At 43.4% G+C, this 18956-nt stretch overlaps 1 protein-coding gene across 1 annotated transcript in view; it reads left to right on the forward strand.

The window, feature by feature from the left end:
- The window catches only part of zfpm1 (zinc finger protein, FOG family member 1), a 107942-nt gene that overhangs the window by 37999 nt on the left and 50987 nt on the right, over nt 1-18956 (forward strand). Inside the window, exons 2-3 of the mRNA XM_080861622.1 lie at nt 7163-7309; nt 14670-14807. Coding sequence (XP_080717748.1) covers nt 7163-7309; nt 14670-14807 — 285 coding nt within the window. The remainder of the gene's footprint in view (nt 1-7162; nt 7310-14669; nt 14808-18956) is intronic.

Raw genomic sequence — 18956 nt, forward strand, 5'->3', positions numbered from 1 at the left:
GTTTCTGTTGTGGTCTAACTACACTTTTAACGTCTGCTGCTTTTTGGATACCATGAAGGGACCGCGTTCTGCCCTGAATCCTCTGAGAACCAATCGGCAAGCATTAACAGAACCCTAATGGGCCACATCAGCTTAGCTTTTTTGTCTCCAAGCAGGTGTAAATAATAATTTAGCTGTAAATCATTCTTTTAGCTTCTGTTCATAGAGGACTGACTCAGTTCTGCTGCGCCCCCTGCTGAACTGAAGCCAGTTTCTCAACAATGGGATTAATAGGAAAAGGGGACGGCTCTCCCAGATCAGCTCTGGCTCTGTTCCGCTCTCTGTAGTTCCCGATGAGTGTGAAAAATGAAACTTTCCAGAATTGTGTTGTCTCCGGGTTTGAGCTGATGGACACAGACAGTGCAGGCATGGCAGGGAGTATAGGGACGCTGATGAGAGCAGCATCTGACCCGTTCGGTTAACAGATCCTTAGCGAGGCTGCTCTCCTTGCCTCAGAGCCCTGTGATAAAGGTGTGTGTCTACTCCACTGTATGTGTGAGCGTGTACAGTAGCAGTAACACGGCGGGGCTGCTATCAGGTCTGAAGCAACACGGTGTTCCAACATGTAACGCAGCAGCAGGGAGATTTATTTCAGCGAGCTCGGCCCACTGAATAGTCCTCCTGAGAGGCTCCGGACTATCAGATAGGCCTGCTGTGAAGGGGCTACTGATCTCCTCCTCCAGGGCTAGTTTTTCTCTCTGGGGGGCATGAAGAATACCCCGCCGCCGGGCCATCCATCAAGGCCGCGAGTCGCTGTGGCTGTCTGTGCCACTGTGGGGGCGGTGTTGTGTGCTATCTCTCCACCTGCCCACATCGTGGCCAAAGCAAGTATCTCCTCCTCAGAGGAGGAGGAAAACTAATTGTTGGCCCCGGCTTGGTGTCGAGCCTCTCAGTCCGTTTCCATTACACTCCATCAGTCTGTCCACTGCTTTCTGTCTTCTCTGTCTCTGCACCATGGTTCAGACAGTGTCCCACCCCGCCATCTCCCCAGGACCTTTATCGGGGAGACGGCTTTGCTCATTAAGGAGTTAATTTTCTCCCTCCTATCTCTGATTAGTATAGTCAACCTAAAGCACTGTGAATTCTTTAAATTTTCTTCCTTGTTATCAAAAAAGGGAGAGGGAGAGAAAAAAAAGATGGGAATGGGGGATATTTAATCGTTTAAGTAGTCTTCCTCGGGAACTAGATTTCTCTCTCTCCCTCCTGTCCCCCTCCTCTTCCCACCAATGTAAAGAAATCTTTGCTGAAAGCCGGCCCAGCTCAGTAATTCAGTTTTTAAAGCATGAGGATGGAGGAGGTGGTGGAGGGGGGTGGTTGCGGTGGCGGGAGAGTGAGGGAAGAGAGAAGGAGAGAGGGAAAAAAAACGACTTGATGAAATTCCGCTATCAGCTCCGAACCAATATGCAAAATATCTCGCTGGAAATCAAATAGCTATTATGTTTTCATTTCCACGTCGGCGTATTTGCTTAATGAAGAGGAGACAGATCAGACCGGCAGAGAGAGTCTGCAGGAGCCGATAACCGCCAACGGCTCCCAGCTATCCGCACAGAGTGACGCTCCCAGTCACTCCGCTTTTTCACCGGGAAGGAAGAAAAAAAAAAGGAAAGGGGGTGGAGGGGAGGGAGAGAGAGACAGAGGGAAGGTGATGGAGTGCAAGGAATGGAGAGAGCGCAAGTGATATCGAAAGGGGACGGAGAAGAAGAAAGAGAGGTGGCGGCGGCGACGGTGGGGGTGGCGGGGATGAGAGATAATGACAGAAAGAGAAGAGGAAGTGAGAATATAAAGGAGAGACTGCAGGTTGAGATGAGTGATGAGAGAAGAGATGGAGAGAATTTGAGTTTCACAGAGAGGCTGAGGAAACAGGCTCTCAGAAAAAACCCTTTTTCACACTGTAGCATGTTTCTTCATGAGTGTTTAGGCCTTTGATGTTCGCTATCGTGCCGGGTTCACCTCACCGCCACTGCAGCGTCATCATCAGCCTTCCAGTACACCGTGTGCCTGACTGATGGCCGCGATGGGCGTTTCCTACCTTTCTTTTCTTTTCTTTATAATTTCATCCATGGTTCTACAATAAACTTGAGCCTTACATGAGTTGATACTTTGGTGATATTTGCAGAAAATGTAAAGAATGAACTTAAACTTCCACAAACTGCTGTTGCAGTGTTACTGATAATGGACTGTTGAGGACACGGCATCGCGTCAGAGTTTCTCTTCCATCCTGTTCATGTTTTAAGCTAAATGCAATGAAAGAAGATTTGGAAATTAAAATCTCAGCAAAGGAGTGAAAGTCAGTGTGTGCTGAAGTCTCAGACGGTCAATACACAACTCAGATTCATAAACCATAACTGTGAGCGTGCTCAACCTGCCGAGTCAAATGGTTATGATAAAGATATAAAGCAGCACTATGATGAAACATACTGAGCATTGATTAACTGTTTGATTTGTGAGAAGGTTTCTATCAGTCACATTTTGAAACTGACTGTTCTGACTCATCATGCAGGTCTCACTGAAAACAGAAATACCAACTCGTTTCAGAGCATTTAGGACACGGGGGCTCTGCAGACCTGCAGGACTGTCAGCCCATGCACCGCTGTGGTCTTTTATACCCCCCCTCCCACATGCCTTTAAGTGTGGAGATGATCAATAAGTCACCAGAGTTTCAGTTTCTATTGCTTTGCTTGAGTTTGTCGTAAGCGGGCACATCAACAGACAGTGCTGCTCAGCTCTGATGCTAAAAGCTGAGGAGTACGAGCTGATTTTTATTGAAGCTGAACACGACGGATCGAAACGGCGGCCTGCGCGGACACTTCCTCCCGCGGCGCGAGCACTGATGGCGGGGACGGTGGCCTTGGAGGAGCGATAAGAGCCCACGCAGCGTCGAGGAGAGTGTTTAAAGTGCAAAGTTGATTAAAAGTATTTCCTCTGTGGTGGGTAATTCTCTTTGCTCTGATCAATAAGTGGCTCCTCTCCAGTGCGCGACTCTGTGTCAGGTACCTCAGGTTCTCCCTCTCTCTCTGAAGAGGGAGCTCACACATCCTCCTTCCCATTCTCTCCTCCTTTTCTTTCTCTAAATATCCTCTTTTAATGTTTCTCTTCACAAGTCTGTGATTTTGTGATACAAGCGCGCCTCTCTCCCTCTCCTTCTCTTGCTTTCAGCTCTAATGTATTTTTTGTGCGGCGGGTTATTAGCGTGAGAGCGGCGAGGCTTTCGTCTGTTTAATCAGCTTGTTGAGCATGCAGGTTTGATGTGTGTTGTCTCTGTGTTTAATCAGCGAGCTGCTCGCTGCAGGTTTGATGTGGACGGAGAGTTAATAAAGCAGTATCTTTGGCGCCTTCATCAGCTGCAGCACTTTGTTCTGCCTCTCCTCGCGCCTCCGAGACAGACAGCTGCGGTCTCCGTGAGGGAGCTTAAGTAGTCCTGTAGCGCCGCGTCAGTGCCGGTCCCATCTCGATGGGCGATTGGATCGCTCCTCTGTCAAATTGGGGTTGTTACTGTAATTCGGGACCTTTGCAGTGCCGTCCCAATATGAAGCTTGGTTCATCTTTTGAAATATGTCCAAACAAAAAATTTCTCACAGTAGAAAAGCAGAAGTTTGTGGTTGAAAGCAACCTGAACGATTTCTCTTTATAGAGTGCTGTTAATCATTTATTGCATAAATACCTGTGAGTGCTGAGTGAAATGTGACCATAGCATCTAGCAAAACTATTTATCAGCTTGCTCAGTTATCATGTGATCAGATAGTCCCTAATCTAATCTCTGACTTTTCTTTTTTACTTTTTGTTAAGACTCAGACACCAAGGCATCGAGAGGTTTGTCATAGTCTGCTGATAGTTTCTTTTTTGTGGAAAAGATACATATTCCTAGAAATAATTAGCTAACTTCTATGGTTCTGTTCATACAGTACGCTGTAAATAAGTCCCAGTTTTTTGTCTCTTACCTGCACAAATCATAGTTTGACTGCTGATTATTGATAGATTTGTCGATACAAAGTTTGATGATATCCTTTGGAATTCAAATACTGATAATGTATTAATAGTAAAGTTTTATTATTATTTCCAGTATTTCTGTGATAATATTGTTACCTGGTATGTGTTTGACCATGACAATCATTAACAATCTGATATCATGCCAGCTGCAGTCACTCAGTTTCAGCAGTCTCTGTTCAGAAATTTGCTGAAAGTTGGGACTCCTTGTGTTGATGCTATGATTCATTCATTTCAAAAAGTGCAGTGAAAACGCACCAGACAACTTGGTGGAACTGAACGGGCCAATCACAGTACTTTTATGCTGCAACCATCCCACATTTCTAGTGACGTGCATGTCAGTTTACGCCATAGATCACGGTGTAGGGTTTACAAAGGTTTTGCAGGTGTAATGTAGCGAGGCATAGAGGGAGATTAGGTTGAGCTGGCTGGCTCTTCAGTGGTTTCTTATGAACGCCTCTGACCTCGGTTGCACTCGTGGTTTCATTCATTTCTGCCTGCTCCGTACACAACTGCTACAAGTTTTAGAAACAAGGGTATTCATCAGTCTTTGCCAAGTGTTGAACCAAAACTCATAACACTGATCATTTAATCCAGAGCTGTTGGGGTTTGTCAGGGGAGGCTGGTGTACGAGGAACAACTTCCAGTCAGACACACACTGAGGAATTCATCAAAAAGAACTTTCAACATTTCGGGGAAAGTTTCGAGTTTTACTGGCCGGAGAGCCTCAAGTTTAAAAATGTGAACAAATGCAAGCTTCAGGGGTTTTTTTTTTCTTTTTTTTTGGTCCTTCTTTAGCTCACAGCCCAGAAAAATGATGTGGCGCTGCTGGATAAGTCTCAGCTTAATTGATGTCTCTCCTACAGAGATACACATTTGGGTTATGTCTTTTTATTATTTCTTCATCTCGTGAATGAGTTCAGTCCAATTTTCTTGGATATCACGCCGTAACAATTAAAGGCTTTAACTTTAAAACTGGCAAATGAAGTAGAATGTGGTGCACTTATCACAAGACGCCCCGCTATCCTTTCTGCCAACTATCCGAGACAGGAAGAGAAGGGGACAGGGCGAATATTTCTCCTTGGATAAAAGCGGGGAGAAAGTGGAGCTGAAACTTTTTCCGCACCATTTGATGTCTGAAAGCAGTGATGCAGCGATTGATTCATTAAACCAGAGCCGTAATGAGGAAAGAAATCATAATTCAAACTTACATTTTAAACAGGAAATATAATTGGAATTTTATACAGAGGAGTCCCTTTGTACAATTATGATTAAAGGAAAATTAATTGTATGAAAATGTCCTTATAGATACTGAAAATTAGATCTAGCAAAGCTCCAGCGACACGGACCTAATTCTAAAAATATTGTGTACAGGATCGATCGCTTTTTTTCCCCTTGTCTTTCTCCTCTTTTTTTTAAAAACATTTTTTATGAAGGTCCAAATCTAGCTGTGTTAATTTTATCTGAAATTAGAGTGAACCATGCAGGCGTGGAAGTTGAAATTAGCCTAAAGATGTTTCATTTACAAAGACAGAAACACTTTGTCAGCCGGCGATTGTTTCCCAGCATTATCTCTGCCTGCTTTTAATTGCTTTGGTGAGTGAAATTAACAGAATTAGAAAAATTGCCTCTCCCTTTTTCTACAAGCTTCTTTATTCACGGGTATTGTTGTGTGCTTTGTATAGATTATAGACTCCTTTTGTTACAGTATTGTAAATATATACGCCCCCAGTCACGGCTTTAGCTCCGAAACAATCCCTCTTGCTCGTTCGACACAACCTAATGAAAATTAATTTACAACCTGTCTGGATTGAGGGAGAAATGAAAGCGGGGGGAAAAAAATCCTGGATTTTTTTCTCTTGGTATTAATGTCAGGCTGATTTAGTTATTCAGAACCAATGTGCCCACCCTCCTTGACTTTCCAGGACATCGTCGTTATGCACGCGAGCTGTTTTCTCCCCTGGCGTTCGGCGGCATCTTAACCATTTCTGCCTCACTCTGCCGCTCGTAATCCTCTTAAAAGAAACGCTCACCCCCAGTTAATAATTCTGTCGTGGCTACCTCTCGGGGACTGAGAATGAAGCGTGTCATCGGATGCAGACAAGCATTTCTGACACTCACGGTTGAATGTGAGCATATTTCGGGGTTTGGAGCTCTTAACGTGCCGTTCAATCGTTCATCTTATAGTCAGAATATTATTAATGAAGCAATTTTAAAAAAAAGTCACATTAAATCCATATTAACTCACTTCATTTTTGGATGTAATCTTCAAACGGGCTAAAATAGATCAAAAGTACTGTATAATTACTGTGGTCAGCAGGGATTATGAAACTGTAATTGATACAGATCAGCCCTGCACTAATCACTCTTTTAGCTGCAATTTTAGGTATACTGTAATTTGGCTTTAAGGTCCCCCTTGGCTTCTTGGCTATTAATCTTCTGGATTAGACCGTTCAGCGTGTCCAATTCTTGAAACCGTTTTTCAATGAGTCCAGTAAGTGGGGCTGGGGGGGCATATCTCTGTGTTTAGGGTATTTTCTTCCTTCCTGTCTACATACATCCATACAACCGTACGGAGCCTGTTAAACCTCATTTTAATTTCCACTTCTCCTGCCACTCTCGAGGCCCTCGGGAAGGCGATGAAAGCCTCGGGGTGGTGTTATTGTGTGACTGCAGACACTCTCCTGAGTGGTGTATTTTACAGTCACACTTCAGGGCTTCTGTCACGCTTTGGCCAGCGAGGTAGGGGGTCACAGATCCAGTCTGAAGGAGTTCCACTGAAAAATCGACCCATTTTGTTCTGCAGAGTAAGAAAAGCGTTCCTGGAAATAATTTTTGTCTATTCTGCTCATGTCCAGTACCATATTTTTTACTTTTAGACCATATTTTGTACTGAGTAACTCGTCTGTCTGATACTCGTTGCTTTAGCTCCTCCCACTTTAATGTGGCACTGTTTCAGTCTTTTAATTGGCTGCAGAGCTCAGCGCCAGTTAATTAGTTTCTATTACTTTTATTCATCTTATTTGAGTCCAACCAGCATATTTAAGCAGATGTTGTAGATTAGACTCACATTAGACTGCTACCCTTACACTCTATGGACACATTCAGTTGTTGATTAGCCCTCTCCTCTTCCCCACAGGTTCTCTTGGGGATCTCGATGGCGGCGAGGAAAACACACCGGACAACCTGAGCCTATCAGGAGAGGAGGGCGGAGCCTCCGACCCGGACGATTCTGCAGAAGGCGACAGCTCCAGTCCGCCTCCGTACACACCATTGTACAACGAAGGTGAGAAGAAGAGCGAAACATTGAGCTCTAACAGAGGATAGTAGTACCGACATTGGTTTGTAATAAAAAAGAAGGTCAGTCTCAGACTTCCTGAGAGAACGACTGTGTTCTCTGTATGTATAATATACAGTCATGAAGACGGGCTGCATACACTTGTATTTAGTGTGGTAACCATGCACTTTTCAGTTGGTTTTCCCTTTTTTGCAAGGTCTAATTTCCAGTTTCCTTCATTTAAAATGTGAAAAAGAAAAACGAGCAGCAGCAATTAGTCTGAAACGTTTGATTTTTAAGTGATCTCTCTTTAAAACCAGCAGATGTTCATGCCCAGTGAAACAAAGAGCTCGGGACAAGTGACAAACTAGCATCGCTGCAAATGCAGTTAAGCCATTAGGACAGCTAATGTGTTACAAAAGTCTGTTTCGTGACAGGTAACCTACAAATGTACATGAATTATATTTGGAGAGCCATGCAGAGCTGCAGGCTGTGGTTCACGTGGACTTGTTTTACGTGCATAAAGATGGCGTTTGAAGACATTCGTTCTCAGCACTGACTCACACGCATCTGTTGTTTCTGCAGGTTGTTCACATGATGGAGTAATTATATCTTTTTTCAGTATAACATTAAAAAAAGCTGCTGAATCCCAATTTTCATTTGATACATTGTATTAAAGAGATATTAAAAACTTAAGATCTACTTTCTATATTTTGATTCTAACCACATGTCTGTACCATAAATATGTGTCTAGCTTTAAAAATGTTCCCTTAGTTAGCCAAAGACCTTCATGCATTAACACAGGGGTGTCAAACATGAGGCCCTGGGGTCAGCATCGGCCTGGCAAAGACTCCAATAGGTAGTACTGTTACAAAAAATCCTGCCCTGGACATGACTGCAAAACGTAGAAGTGTATTATTCAAGAGATTTGTCTGTCGTACACACACAGGGTTTTTCCACAGATGGTACAAAGATAATCTGCTGTAGAACTTTCTGCCAGCAGATCAGCTCTGCACACAAAACACGTCATCGGCCTTAGCAAAGGCTGTAAAAAAATCTGTGTTCTCACTCATTTTTAAAATATTTATATCACATTTTCCGCAATATCAGTGGCACACTTACAACATCCGTCAACAGTGAGCACCTCTTGAAGTAAAATAATCCAGATATGCAGTTTACTGGCAGTTATTAGTGGTTATTAGCAGATTAATCTCTTCATCAAGCCGTTCTTTAATCGACTGACGTCTACCTGTTATCTGTCTGCAGACGTCACCCAGAGACAATGCAAAAACTCTGCGGCACCATTTGGAGGTTGCAGCTTTCCACACACGTGTCACTCTTTTATCTCTAATATGGATAACAGATAAAAAAAAAGAAGAAGAAGAATTCTGTTGGCTTCAGTGAGTCCGCCCCTGTCGTGCACCTCTTATCCCGAGCCTACCCCCCACCCCCGCCGTGTGATAGCAGAGTTTTTCAGTCATATTCTTTTGACTTATTCGAGATTTCACCAGCTGTGTTTTTTTAATCTCAAAAATTCCTGCTCTTGTGAAATTTTGGGGGCTGCGAGTGATAAGCGTCTGCTGGTTGGCTCGGTTTGATAAACCCATGGAAATTCTGTCAGGTGCTAATCGAGACGAGATTAGAGATTAGCTCCAAGACTGTGTGTGTGTGTGTTTGAGTTGAGGGGTGGGTTATGTGTGTAATAGATTGTATAAGACGAAGATGAGGGAAGTTAGGCATACTGCACATGTGAGGAAGTTTGTCTGTCCATGGCAACCTTGCTTTGTGTACTTGTTTCTCAGTTTTTTTGTGTGTTTTTTAACCCCTGCTTGCACACACACACACACCTTCCCTCTCCATCACACTGTTGATTTACTCCTCTCTCTCTTCTCTGGGGTTCCTCAGTTGCCCAGCGCTGCCATTATCAGTTCTCTGTAAATCAGCCATGTTTGACGAACCTGCTCTTTCAACCTGGGATCAATACCAGGTCGTTATCTGGCCAGCGCTGGCTAATAAAGGCAGGGCCTCTTATCCACCATCTGGAAGAGAGAGCGAGAGAGACACACACACACAGACACACACACACTGGCGATAACCGCCCTGATAACTTTAGCAAGAAAAACACATTCTAGCAGTAACAGGACCGAGCACTCTGTTCTCTCCATAACACCCCGTCTTTTCAACCTGACAGCCAGAGCCAGTAATATTAATGCTGATACAAAGAAGTGCTGCACACAGACACACACTTGAGCATCTGTTTGGTACATTTCTCTCTGTTGTGGTGATATTTTTTTTCCCTTTCCCTCCTCTCTCTTCTCAGAATTGCTCTACAGTTGCAGCGACCCACAGAAACGAGCAAAGTTCCTTTTTTCATAACAAGGCAATCATTTTTATACATCACAGGAAGCCCGATAACATCCACTTCTGGGCTGATAAGGAAGTAATGTTACCTCCTTTTGACCTCTAATTGTCATGCCCTCATTTGAGCCAATCAGAAGGATTTTTGTAAACTGTTTTTTTCTTCTCTTCTTTTCATCAGAATCTGATTAGCGGTGATAGAGAAAAGTGTGTGTGATGCATAAACGGACGTAACTGAGGCGGCGCTCTCCGCTGGTTTCATTTCAAGGAACGGCTCGGGGCGTTGACAAAAACTAACTTTCAAAGGATTAAAAATATTTTAACATAAAGATAAAGTTGATTGATGCATGTCAAACAGACAGAAAGGAAACAAGCATGTAATTGTCACTTTTTGTGTTTTCACATACTTCCTCCTTTCCTTTCTTGTTTTATTTTGAAGGGAAGTTCTGCACTTCCTGCTGTTGTCTTTTTTTCTCCTTCTTTCCTGATCGTCTCACCTGTTTTGTTTATTGTTTTTTTCGTTACGCTTGTATTTCCGCTTCCGTTTGAAGCAGCTTTGGGAGTTTTTCTGGATTACTGAGTTTTTAGCAGTGTTTCTGTTTTGACACACAAATCTTTACATCATGAGGATGTGCTGCTTCCCAGCTTCACCTCCCTGTGGATGGATGGACGTGGATGACTACAGTGTTTACGTTTAGTTGAAAAGACATGAGAGGACCGCTGATAGCACTTAGCTTTTAACACACTGCTTCATGCATTGTGCTTCCACTCCAGGACTTTTATCTATTTATTTTTAATGTATCATAAACATTTGAATTGATTTAAAATGTTCTGAGGGACAAATTTAGTCTAGATTACTTCTGATTGGATCACGTCCAAACTCCTCCCACCTTTCTACACAACTTGTCTCTCCAGAATATTTTCATCTTTCATCATATTTTCATTCACATTGGTTTTTATTTAGTTATTGTCTTGTTTTTGTTGAGGGGGGAAAAAGTCGCTGACAAAAATGATGACAAATAGTTTTGATCAAAGATATTAACACTGTTTAGAAGGATTGAGAAAATTAAATCTAAGCTCGAGGAACAACAACACACTTTCAAGAGTAGCCCACGTTACCATCTGCGGTGCATGTCTTTGACACTGCCCCCTGGTGTGGACCGTTTTTTAGGTATCCCCTGCTGCAACCTTACAGTTTTTTCTGAATGCTTAAACCCTAACTGTGATTCCTGTAGCACAATCTCTAAAACTATTCAGACTTATAGCAAAACCACTCACTGAGTTTGCAAAACTAAAAGCACAAAAACTGCACAACACTCAATTATCAAATTTCCAACACACTCCTAGCAAAAGTATACACATGTATGGCTATCATTAACACTAATTTGCCAACTGTCTGGCACACTTTCACATGTGAAAACTTTTTTAGATAATTAGTTCACTTTGCAATCAGCCTAAGCACTATAATACAGGTAAGCTGTGTGTGCGGAGTACAATGGAGGGAGCAGAAAGAGTGAGAAGTAGAGGAAGCCGAGGAAGAGGACGTGGAAGTGAAGAAGTAGGATGAAGAGGATGACAAGGACAAGGAGGGGCAAGAGGAAGACGAGGAGGGGGGAGAGGAAGATGAGGAGGGGGGAGAGGAAGGGTAGGAAGAGTAAGAAATAGAATTGCTGATGACATCAGAGCTACAATAGTGGACCATGTAATCAACCGTGGAATGACCCTGAGGGTAGCTGGCCAACGGGTCCAGCCTAACTCGAGCCGCTACACTGTAGCAAGTACCATAAGGACATCTTGAAATGAGAATCGGTTAGTACAGTCACTTCGCACTAAGATTTGTAGCACTGCCATATGCCAATGAGAAACACACCAATACCATAGATGTAAAAATACTGAAATTGTTACTTTACAGAATTGCTGGATGACCAGATGCTGGGGGCAGAGGAAGCATGTTCACTGCAGACCAAGTAACCCATATAGTCATTATGGCGATTGCAAATAATCCTATACTTGGAAATAAACACTTGTGTTTGTTTTGATGTGTTTGAATAAACACCAGTACTTGAAGTTTGGATCCCTCTATGCTTATGGATCTATGACAGAAGTATGAGCTCAAACTGACATAGCCTACCTTGTGCACAGAGAAAGCAAAAGCCAGATGTGTTTTGTATTCATACCATCAGTGTGCAGTTGGCGCATTGTGTGCTTAGTAGATGATGGCTTGTGTGTACTGTTTGATACGGAAACACCATTTTTACGAAGGTGTGAAGAGTTAATCTAGCTGTGTTTGCTTTTGCAAGAGAACTACAATGTTTTGATTATTGGGTGACAGGTTTTCTTATTTGTGTGAAGAGTTTTGCAAAATTAGCCAATAGTTACAAAAAATGTGCTTAAGCAATCAGAAAAAACTGTAATGCTGTCTGTAGGAGATTAGCTTCAGCTTGAAGCATGTGTAAATAAGTTGCTCTTTATGTGGGAACTTCCTATTTTTGTCTCTGTACGTGCATTATTGATCGTCTTCGGAGGAGTGCTGGCGTGCAGCAGCTCTGTGGATCCAGTGTGTTCAGTGACGGACGGCTGCAGCTGCTGCTTTCTCAGGACACTTTCATTCCTTCCACCAACACGGAGACTGTCTGAGTGCATTAGTTGGACCTTAAACACGAGGGGAGGATGTGTCAATAAACAGGCGACACCATTATAATTATGGCTGTTGTAACTATCAGGCAGAAGCGAGACAGAAGACTGTAGAAGTTAGGAGGCGAGGGATTGTTGGGTGACTTTGCCCTGCAGGTGTGACAGAGGAAGTTCAGCTTATCAGATTGATGGAGACTGTCTCGCTGTTGGGGGGGAGAGAGGTGGGAGGGGAGGTAGGGGGGGTGAGGGGAAGAGAGAGGGGGGGGGGGTTGGCAGAAAAGTGTCTGTCGACTCCTCCTGATACCTGCCTCCCTGTCTGAGATGATATGGGAGATAATATTGATAATATTAAACGCAATAACTGTGTCTCCAGCTCCCCTCCCTCGCTTCAGCCCCTGCAGGATAAAATCAATGTGCCATTCAATGTGATTTATAGCTGAAAATAATGGCACTGTTTAGGCGGGGGTGTGAGTGGGGGAGGGGGACGCGGCGTGTGTGTGTGTGTGTGTGTACAGTATGTCTTGGCTGAGTGTTTGCGTGTGGATATGGTTGAAAGGTGGACGTGACGTGAAACTGGATGTGCATCCTGTGTGTGTGTGGATTTATTTGACGGTGCACATCCACCCAGCCTCTCAACTGTTACATTAATAATGGCGGTGTGTGAGGGCATCACGTGGTCACGAGGCGTTTATGGCTGGTATCGATCGGGTGCTATCGCTGTTTATCGGAGCGGGAATGCAAGGGTAAACACGGCCTTTGTGCAGACAGCTGAGGCGTTATCGGGGTGGAGGGTGAAGACGGGGCGGGATTTGGGGAAGGGGAAAGAGATAGGAAAGGAGAGGACAGAATGAGGAAGAGAAAAGGAGCTGTGAGGACGACGATTCAAAACGTGCAGTCGTGGGGAAGCTTCATTAAAGCTTTGTGCTCTTCCAGTTAATTCACACTGGGAGAAGTTGAACTAAAGCAAAAGCAGAACTTGGGAGGATTTTGTGTTTGTTAACCAAAGCTGATCAGAAAATGTCTTTGAAATAAAAAGAGAGACTCATTCATGGTACACTGACCTTTTTCTCCCCCGTCCCTGCTTATGGTTTGTAAATTCATGCACACGCAGAATCAAATACATTTTTAAAATTGTAAAGTGTTCAAAATACTCTAAGTTTATTTCAGCATTAAAAATAGAAGTAAGAGCCACTTGGTGAGGTGTGTTCCAGTACCCACTTGTTCACAAGTCATACAGAAACCAGACCAGTAAGAAAAAACCCAGAGTGGGGGGTTTGCCACAAGCAGGATTACTCAGTGGGCTCGGTCACTTTGGAACTATTATCAAACCAATTTCCCTGAACATGCGTTAATAAATGTAAATAATCTACACTTATGACTAATCGATGCATAATCTCTTCGTGAGAATATTTTAGTTTTACAAATTCAGAATCATTCGTTTCTTTCATGTTCTAGAAAGACTGGCCAGCTTCAATCACTTTGCATATCATCGTGAATGAGCGGGGCTCTCTCCTTCATATCATATGTCACAAAAAAGCGAACAGGTGCTTTGCAATGAATTTAAACTGAACTGAATATTGAGATGTTTGCGATCTGGTTCCATGCAGTCAGCTTTTGAGTCACTCTAACCCTTGGCCTGATGATGGTGTAAGAGCAGAGAGCAAGAAGAGAAAGATCTTCAGGTCAGATAGTCTGAAGAGCTGTGATGTAACTATTAATCTAATCTAACTAATCATGAGTCCCGTTAAGAAGAAGGGACAGAGCGGCCCGATGAACTGCCCGATACTGGCTGCACAGGCAAAGTTCAGGGTTCACATATCTCTGGATAAACACACACACATGCAGATACTCATATTGAAGCATGCACACACACACACCACCTGCAGAAGCGCACATCTTTGATCAGTGAGCAGGAGGCTGTGTAATCAGCTTGATCAATGGCAGGGATATCAGCAGTGATTACAGGAACACAGCCAGCCTCAGTCTCTGCTGAGGGTGACAGGCCTGCGGGAGGAGATGGAAAGATAGAGGAGGAAAAGAGGAGTACATAAGACGGAGACCCACCTACATTCAGTGAAAGAGAAGTGGAGGGAAGGGTGGATGAGGAGGAAATGGAAAGCTGCTGGGAGAAGATTTGGGAGAGCGAGAAAAGTAGCAGCGATGAAGGTGAAGATGTTGAGTCTTTGATTCTCCTGAGTTGTAATGAAAATCAAAGGGTCCATCTCTGCATGGCGAGGGGTTGTGTTACACGGCGAGGGAGGCCTTTGATCAGCAGACGGGAACGACGGCTTCCAGACACACACTCACATACGTACACACACACAGGTTTCAGTCAGGGTGTTTGTTTTAATCGCTAGTTTTTCTGTTGTGTATCTAGAGCCCAGAACGCAGGACTCGGGAGGAGGCCCGGATGATAAAGACGTGGAAGGGGAGGAGCCTGCATCGACGCACAGCGGAGCAGAGGAGGAAGAGGAAAGGGAGGAAGAGCAGGAGGTTTTACATTGGAGGGGTCCAGGTCAGTACACATGCAAGATTTCCATCACTGAGTTGCAACAGAGCTGTGAACTCTTGGTCTGACGAGTCCCGTTGTTTTTCTTCAGTTAGATAAACATCGCGGGAGGTTTCAACAAATCATATCGCTCAAAAAAAATCTTATTTGCTTCAGAAATGACAGTAACTGCTCGTGCAAAAAGGCTGTCGGGAACGGGCTTTTCACAGTTATTCTTCGCTTTCAAATTCAGTCACGCTAATGTGCAATAAATTAAACGAGCCTTTTTCACAGAAAGCGTTTTGATATGTAACAGGATTCGGTGGTGCACAGCAATGGCTGCTGTTTCCTACGATGACAGTAACATTATGAATCATTAATTCAATTTGGAGGAAAACCCACCTGACACCAGAGACCGGCCAGTGCTAACAAAGCTTTATAGGGAGAAAAATAAACCAGTATAATCAACATATTCCTCAGAGCTCAGCTGGTAATCAGCTGGCCTGTTATCGCAGTAATGTTAGCTGATTCCCCCAACTGTCTTTTACATATTAAACACAATAAAGAAGGTTAGCATATGTGTGAGTCCATTTTACTCACACTAGTTTCTGTCATTCTGTCTGTCACGAGTGTGTGTGTGTGTTAATATACAGCAAAACTTTCCCAATGAGTAGTAAGTTATCTGAAACCACAGTTGGACAGATGTGACCCCGAACATCTGTAATCCTGCTGAGTTACAGCTGACTAACACGGACCTTAAAGACGTTTCAGAAACAGGAACAATTCTTTGTTTCAAAATAACACATAGAAAGATCAGAACAGGCCAACAGTGACCGGAGGTGTCAGTCTCACACCTACAGATACTGTAAATGTGTGTCTGTAGTTGGTTCAAAATTAGTCTGGGGTGCTTTTTATTCCATTGATTGACAGTGACATCACGTCTGCAACACTAAAGTGAGGAAATCCGAAGTTGTTGTGGACTTTTTTGAAAAGCTGCAACACCACAAGCGTCCCCGCTAACTCACTTCTGGAAGCTGTATGTTTGTCAGTGCTTGTAAGGTTAGACAGATGAAGTGATCGTCACTGCTCTTGAATTTATTTTATGGTCATTTACGATGGCATTGGTTCATAGTCAGTCAGAAACAGTTTCATAGAGATCAAAATGAATGTAATTCGATGGCTTTCTAATAGGGCAGGGCACATAGAGGTGTGGTCGTTTTTGCCTGTTGGTAGGTGGACAACATGATGATGTCATAATATCTGTACCTGTGAGCCCAGTTTGGCTGCTCCTGATCGTGCAGGAGGAGTTTGTGGGCAGATATTATAGTAAGATATTACAGCGTGGTGCAAAAACACTCTGGTTTGGTCTTTATGGACATTTCCTCCTTAATACCAGCTGTGCAGTCGGTGAATTCTTTTCTTACTCACCAGCTTGGATTTTAATAAAGATTAAAGTTGGCTTTAAAAGCACGGCTGCTTTGATTGGCCAGTCCCAGTGACCTCCAACGTCATACTGAGAAACTCCAACCAACTAACCATCATTTGAGCTCTTCACGTGTTCATGAGTGGATCGGCCAAACTCTGTATGCGTTCAGACGTTCTTTAGTCACTTGTCGCAAGGCTCTTTCAGGGTCCATTGTGTTGTTCTGCAGGGGAGATGTGGATGTGACAGGCTGGGGGAAAATTTATTCAAGTCGTAGCAAAAACACACACACACGGCTAAGAGAAGATAACAAGTAAATCGCCATAATTTTATTATTTATTTCCCCTCTTATCGAGGTTTGTTTGGTTATTTATTTCTCTCTGTCCATTGTCTTCAATGAGTTAAACAATGCAAGAAGATTACCACACTATCTCGCATTATTTCCTTTTCAAGCTGCACACGTTTTATGTACGTTTGTGCATGTAGTGCCGAGTGTGTGTTTACGGGTGTGTTTGTGTGTGCGTTTTAATTCCTCTGCTGGGGAAGAGAGGATGTGTTCATTATCGTCCTGTCCCAGCCTTGTCCCTTTAACAGTAATTGGAGCGATATTAATTGCAGCGTGGTGGCTGGTTGATGGTAGCACCATGATGCTGCACTGATACGGCCCTTCTTTCTTTCTTTCTTCTTTTTTTCTCTCTTCCTCTCCTCCTCACAAACTAACTGCCGGGTGAGTAAGACGGGGGAGGGAGGGGGTGAGGAGGAGGGGTTGGGTGAGAGAGTAAGGGAGAGAGATAGCCCCTCTATCAGCTCCGGAGCAGGCGCTGTCTTTATCAGGAGCACGATTGGCAAAAAGGAAACTTTGACCGGTCTGAATTTTTCTCTTATCGTCAAGCCCCCCTCCCCCTTCCTCCTCCTCCTCCTCTCCACCTCCCCTTCCTCCCTCCCTCCATCCATCCACCTTCCCTTCCTATGGTCTCTCCATCACCACTAGTCCCTCCCTCCTCTCCATTCTCCACCTCCTGGGGAGCGTGCATCTCTCACTCTTTTCCCTCCATCTTTTCATTGTTTCTTCTTCTTCTTTGTCTTGCATGTCACGGCCGGACTGGAGTCGCTGTCAAGCACCGCTCCTGTTCGTATGAAACATTCGTCATGTATGGGACATGGGATGCTGAGAAGAGATGTGTGCATGGAAATCAACAGGGGTTTGGGCATTCCACTTGTTCCTCCCAGTTTTACCTTTTAGACATTCCTGGAACCGGAAGCTTTTAATCTGACACTTTAGCTGCTTTAGGCCGTTGGTCCGGTTGTGTCGCTGAGCATAAGATTATTTCTACATAAAATGGGTATTTATGAAATTTTAAATTGGCTCATGTCGTAATGCAAATAAAAAAATGAGTCACTTTTGCAAATATGAGGTATTTGGCACAGACCTGTGAAGTCGATCCTAAAGACGTTTGGTTTGCAGCGCTGTGATGATTCTTCAGCAGAGCTGTGAAGTCTTTAAACCTTCTCTCTGTGGATAAGAACACCTGTTAGCATTGAGTAACATGCTATCTTACACTTTACACTTTGGGAACTTACAAACTTGTAACCATTTTCTTACTTTTCTAAAAGTTCATCTAGAAACAATCAACAGCATCGATCAGTCGTTGGCATTCTGAAGGCAGAGCTAAGAAATGTATGATTGTTACTCAGAAATTTAGGCAGTTGCAAATGTTTTTATCACGCCTAATCTCCAAATCATTTGTGAGACTGGATTATCGACTGTTTTGTAAAACATATTGTGCCAAACACTCATTTTACACATCAAATCACATTACAGGACCTGGAAAGAGGGCTGTACCCTTTAAAACAGACACACACACACACACACACACACACTTTGACATAATGCTTTTCCCTTACCCTAACCATTAAAAATGAATGCCTAATCCTAACCCTAATCCTAACCATAACCTAATTGTAACCCTGACACTAAAACCACATTTTGTGGGGACTGGGATTTTGCCCCCATAAGGCGCTGTTGGTCCCCACAAGCATAGTAAACTTCCAATTTTTGGTCTCCACAAAGATATGTAAACACGCACACAGAAACTTTTCTGTTCTGTCATTTGTCCTTCCTGTCAGCTGACCTCTGACCCCTTCCAGTTTTTCTTTATGTCCTTTTTTGTCCCACAACATTGTGATCCTGCTCTTATCTCAGTTCAGAGTGGGCCTCGTCCTTATAGCTCCACCTATAGCGCCCTGCACATACACCGCAGAAATCCATAACAGTAAGTTATATATCAGTGCCAGTCTGTTACGTGTAAGCTCTATGCAGTCTTGTGTTTAATTTCATTGAATATTAATCTGCTAATTATATTTGGAAGCTAAAAAAAGATGAATTCTTCTTGTCTGAAATACAGTAATTCCTAGATATGAAATTTTTAATTTCCCTTTTCGCACACATTCTGTGAACTAAACCTTGGGATAATAATCTCTTAATTTATTCAAACATTTTATTCAAATCAGTCTTTGTTGCGGTCATTACTATTGTTCCCACAGACCGATATTAACATAAAAAACAGAGAAAACAACAACAGAAGATTTCCATTCATCCTCCGTGCCTGCTTAGAGATAATACAGTTCATTACTGGACACAACATTTTTCACTCCACATATTTGACACAGTCTTCTCGGTGTGTAATGACTTGTTTATATGTCAATCTGAATAAATTCCTTAGTCATAGATGATAGTCGAGCCGCTTCTTTTT

This window comes from Rhamphochromis sp. 'chilingali', assembly GCF_963969265.1.
Source record: "Rhamphochromis sp. 'chilingali' genome assembly, chromosome: 2".
NCBI lineage: Eukaryota > Metazoa > Chordata > Actinopteri > Cichliformes > Cichlidae > Rhamphochromis > Rhamphochromis sp. 'chilingali'.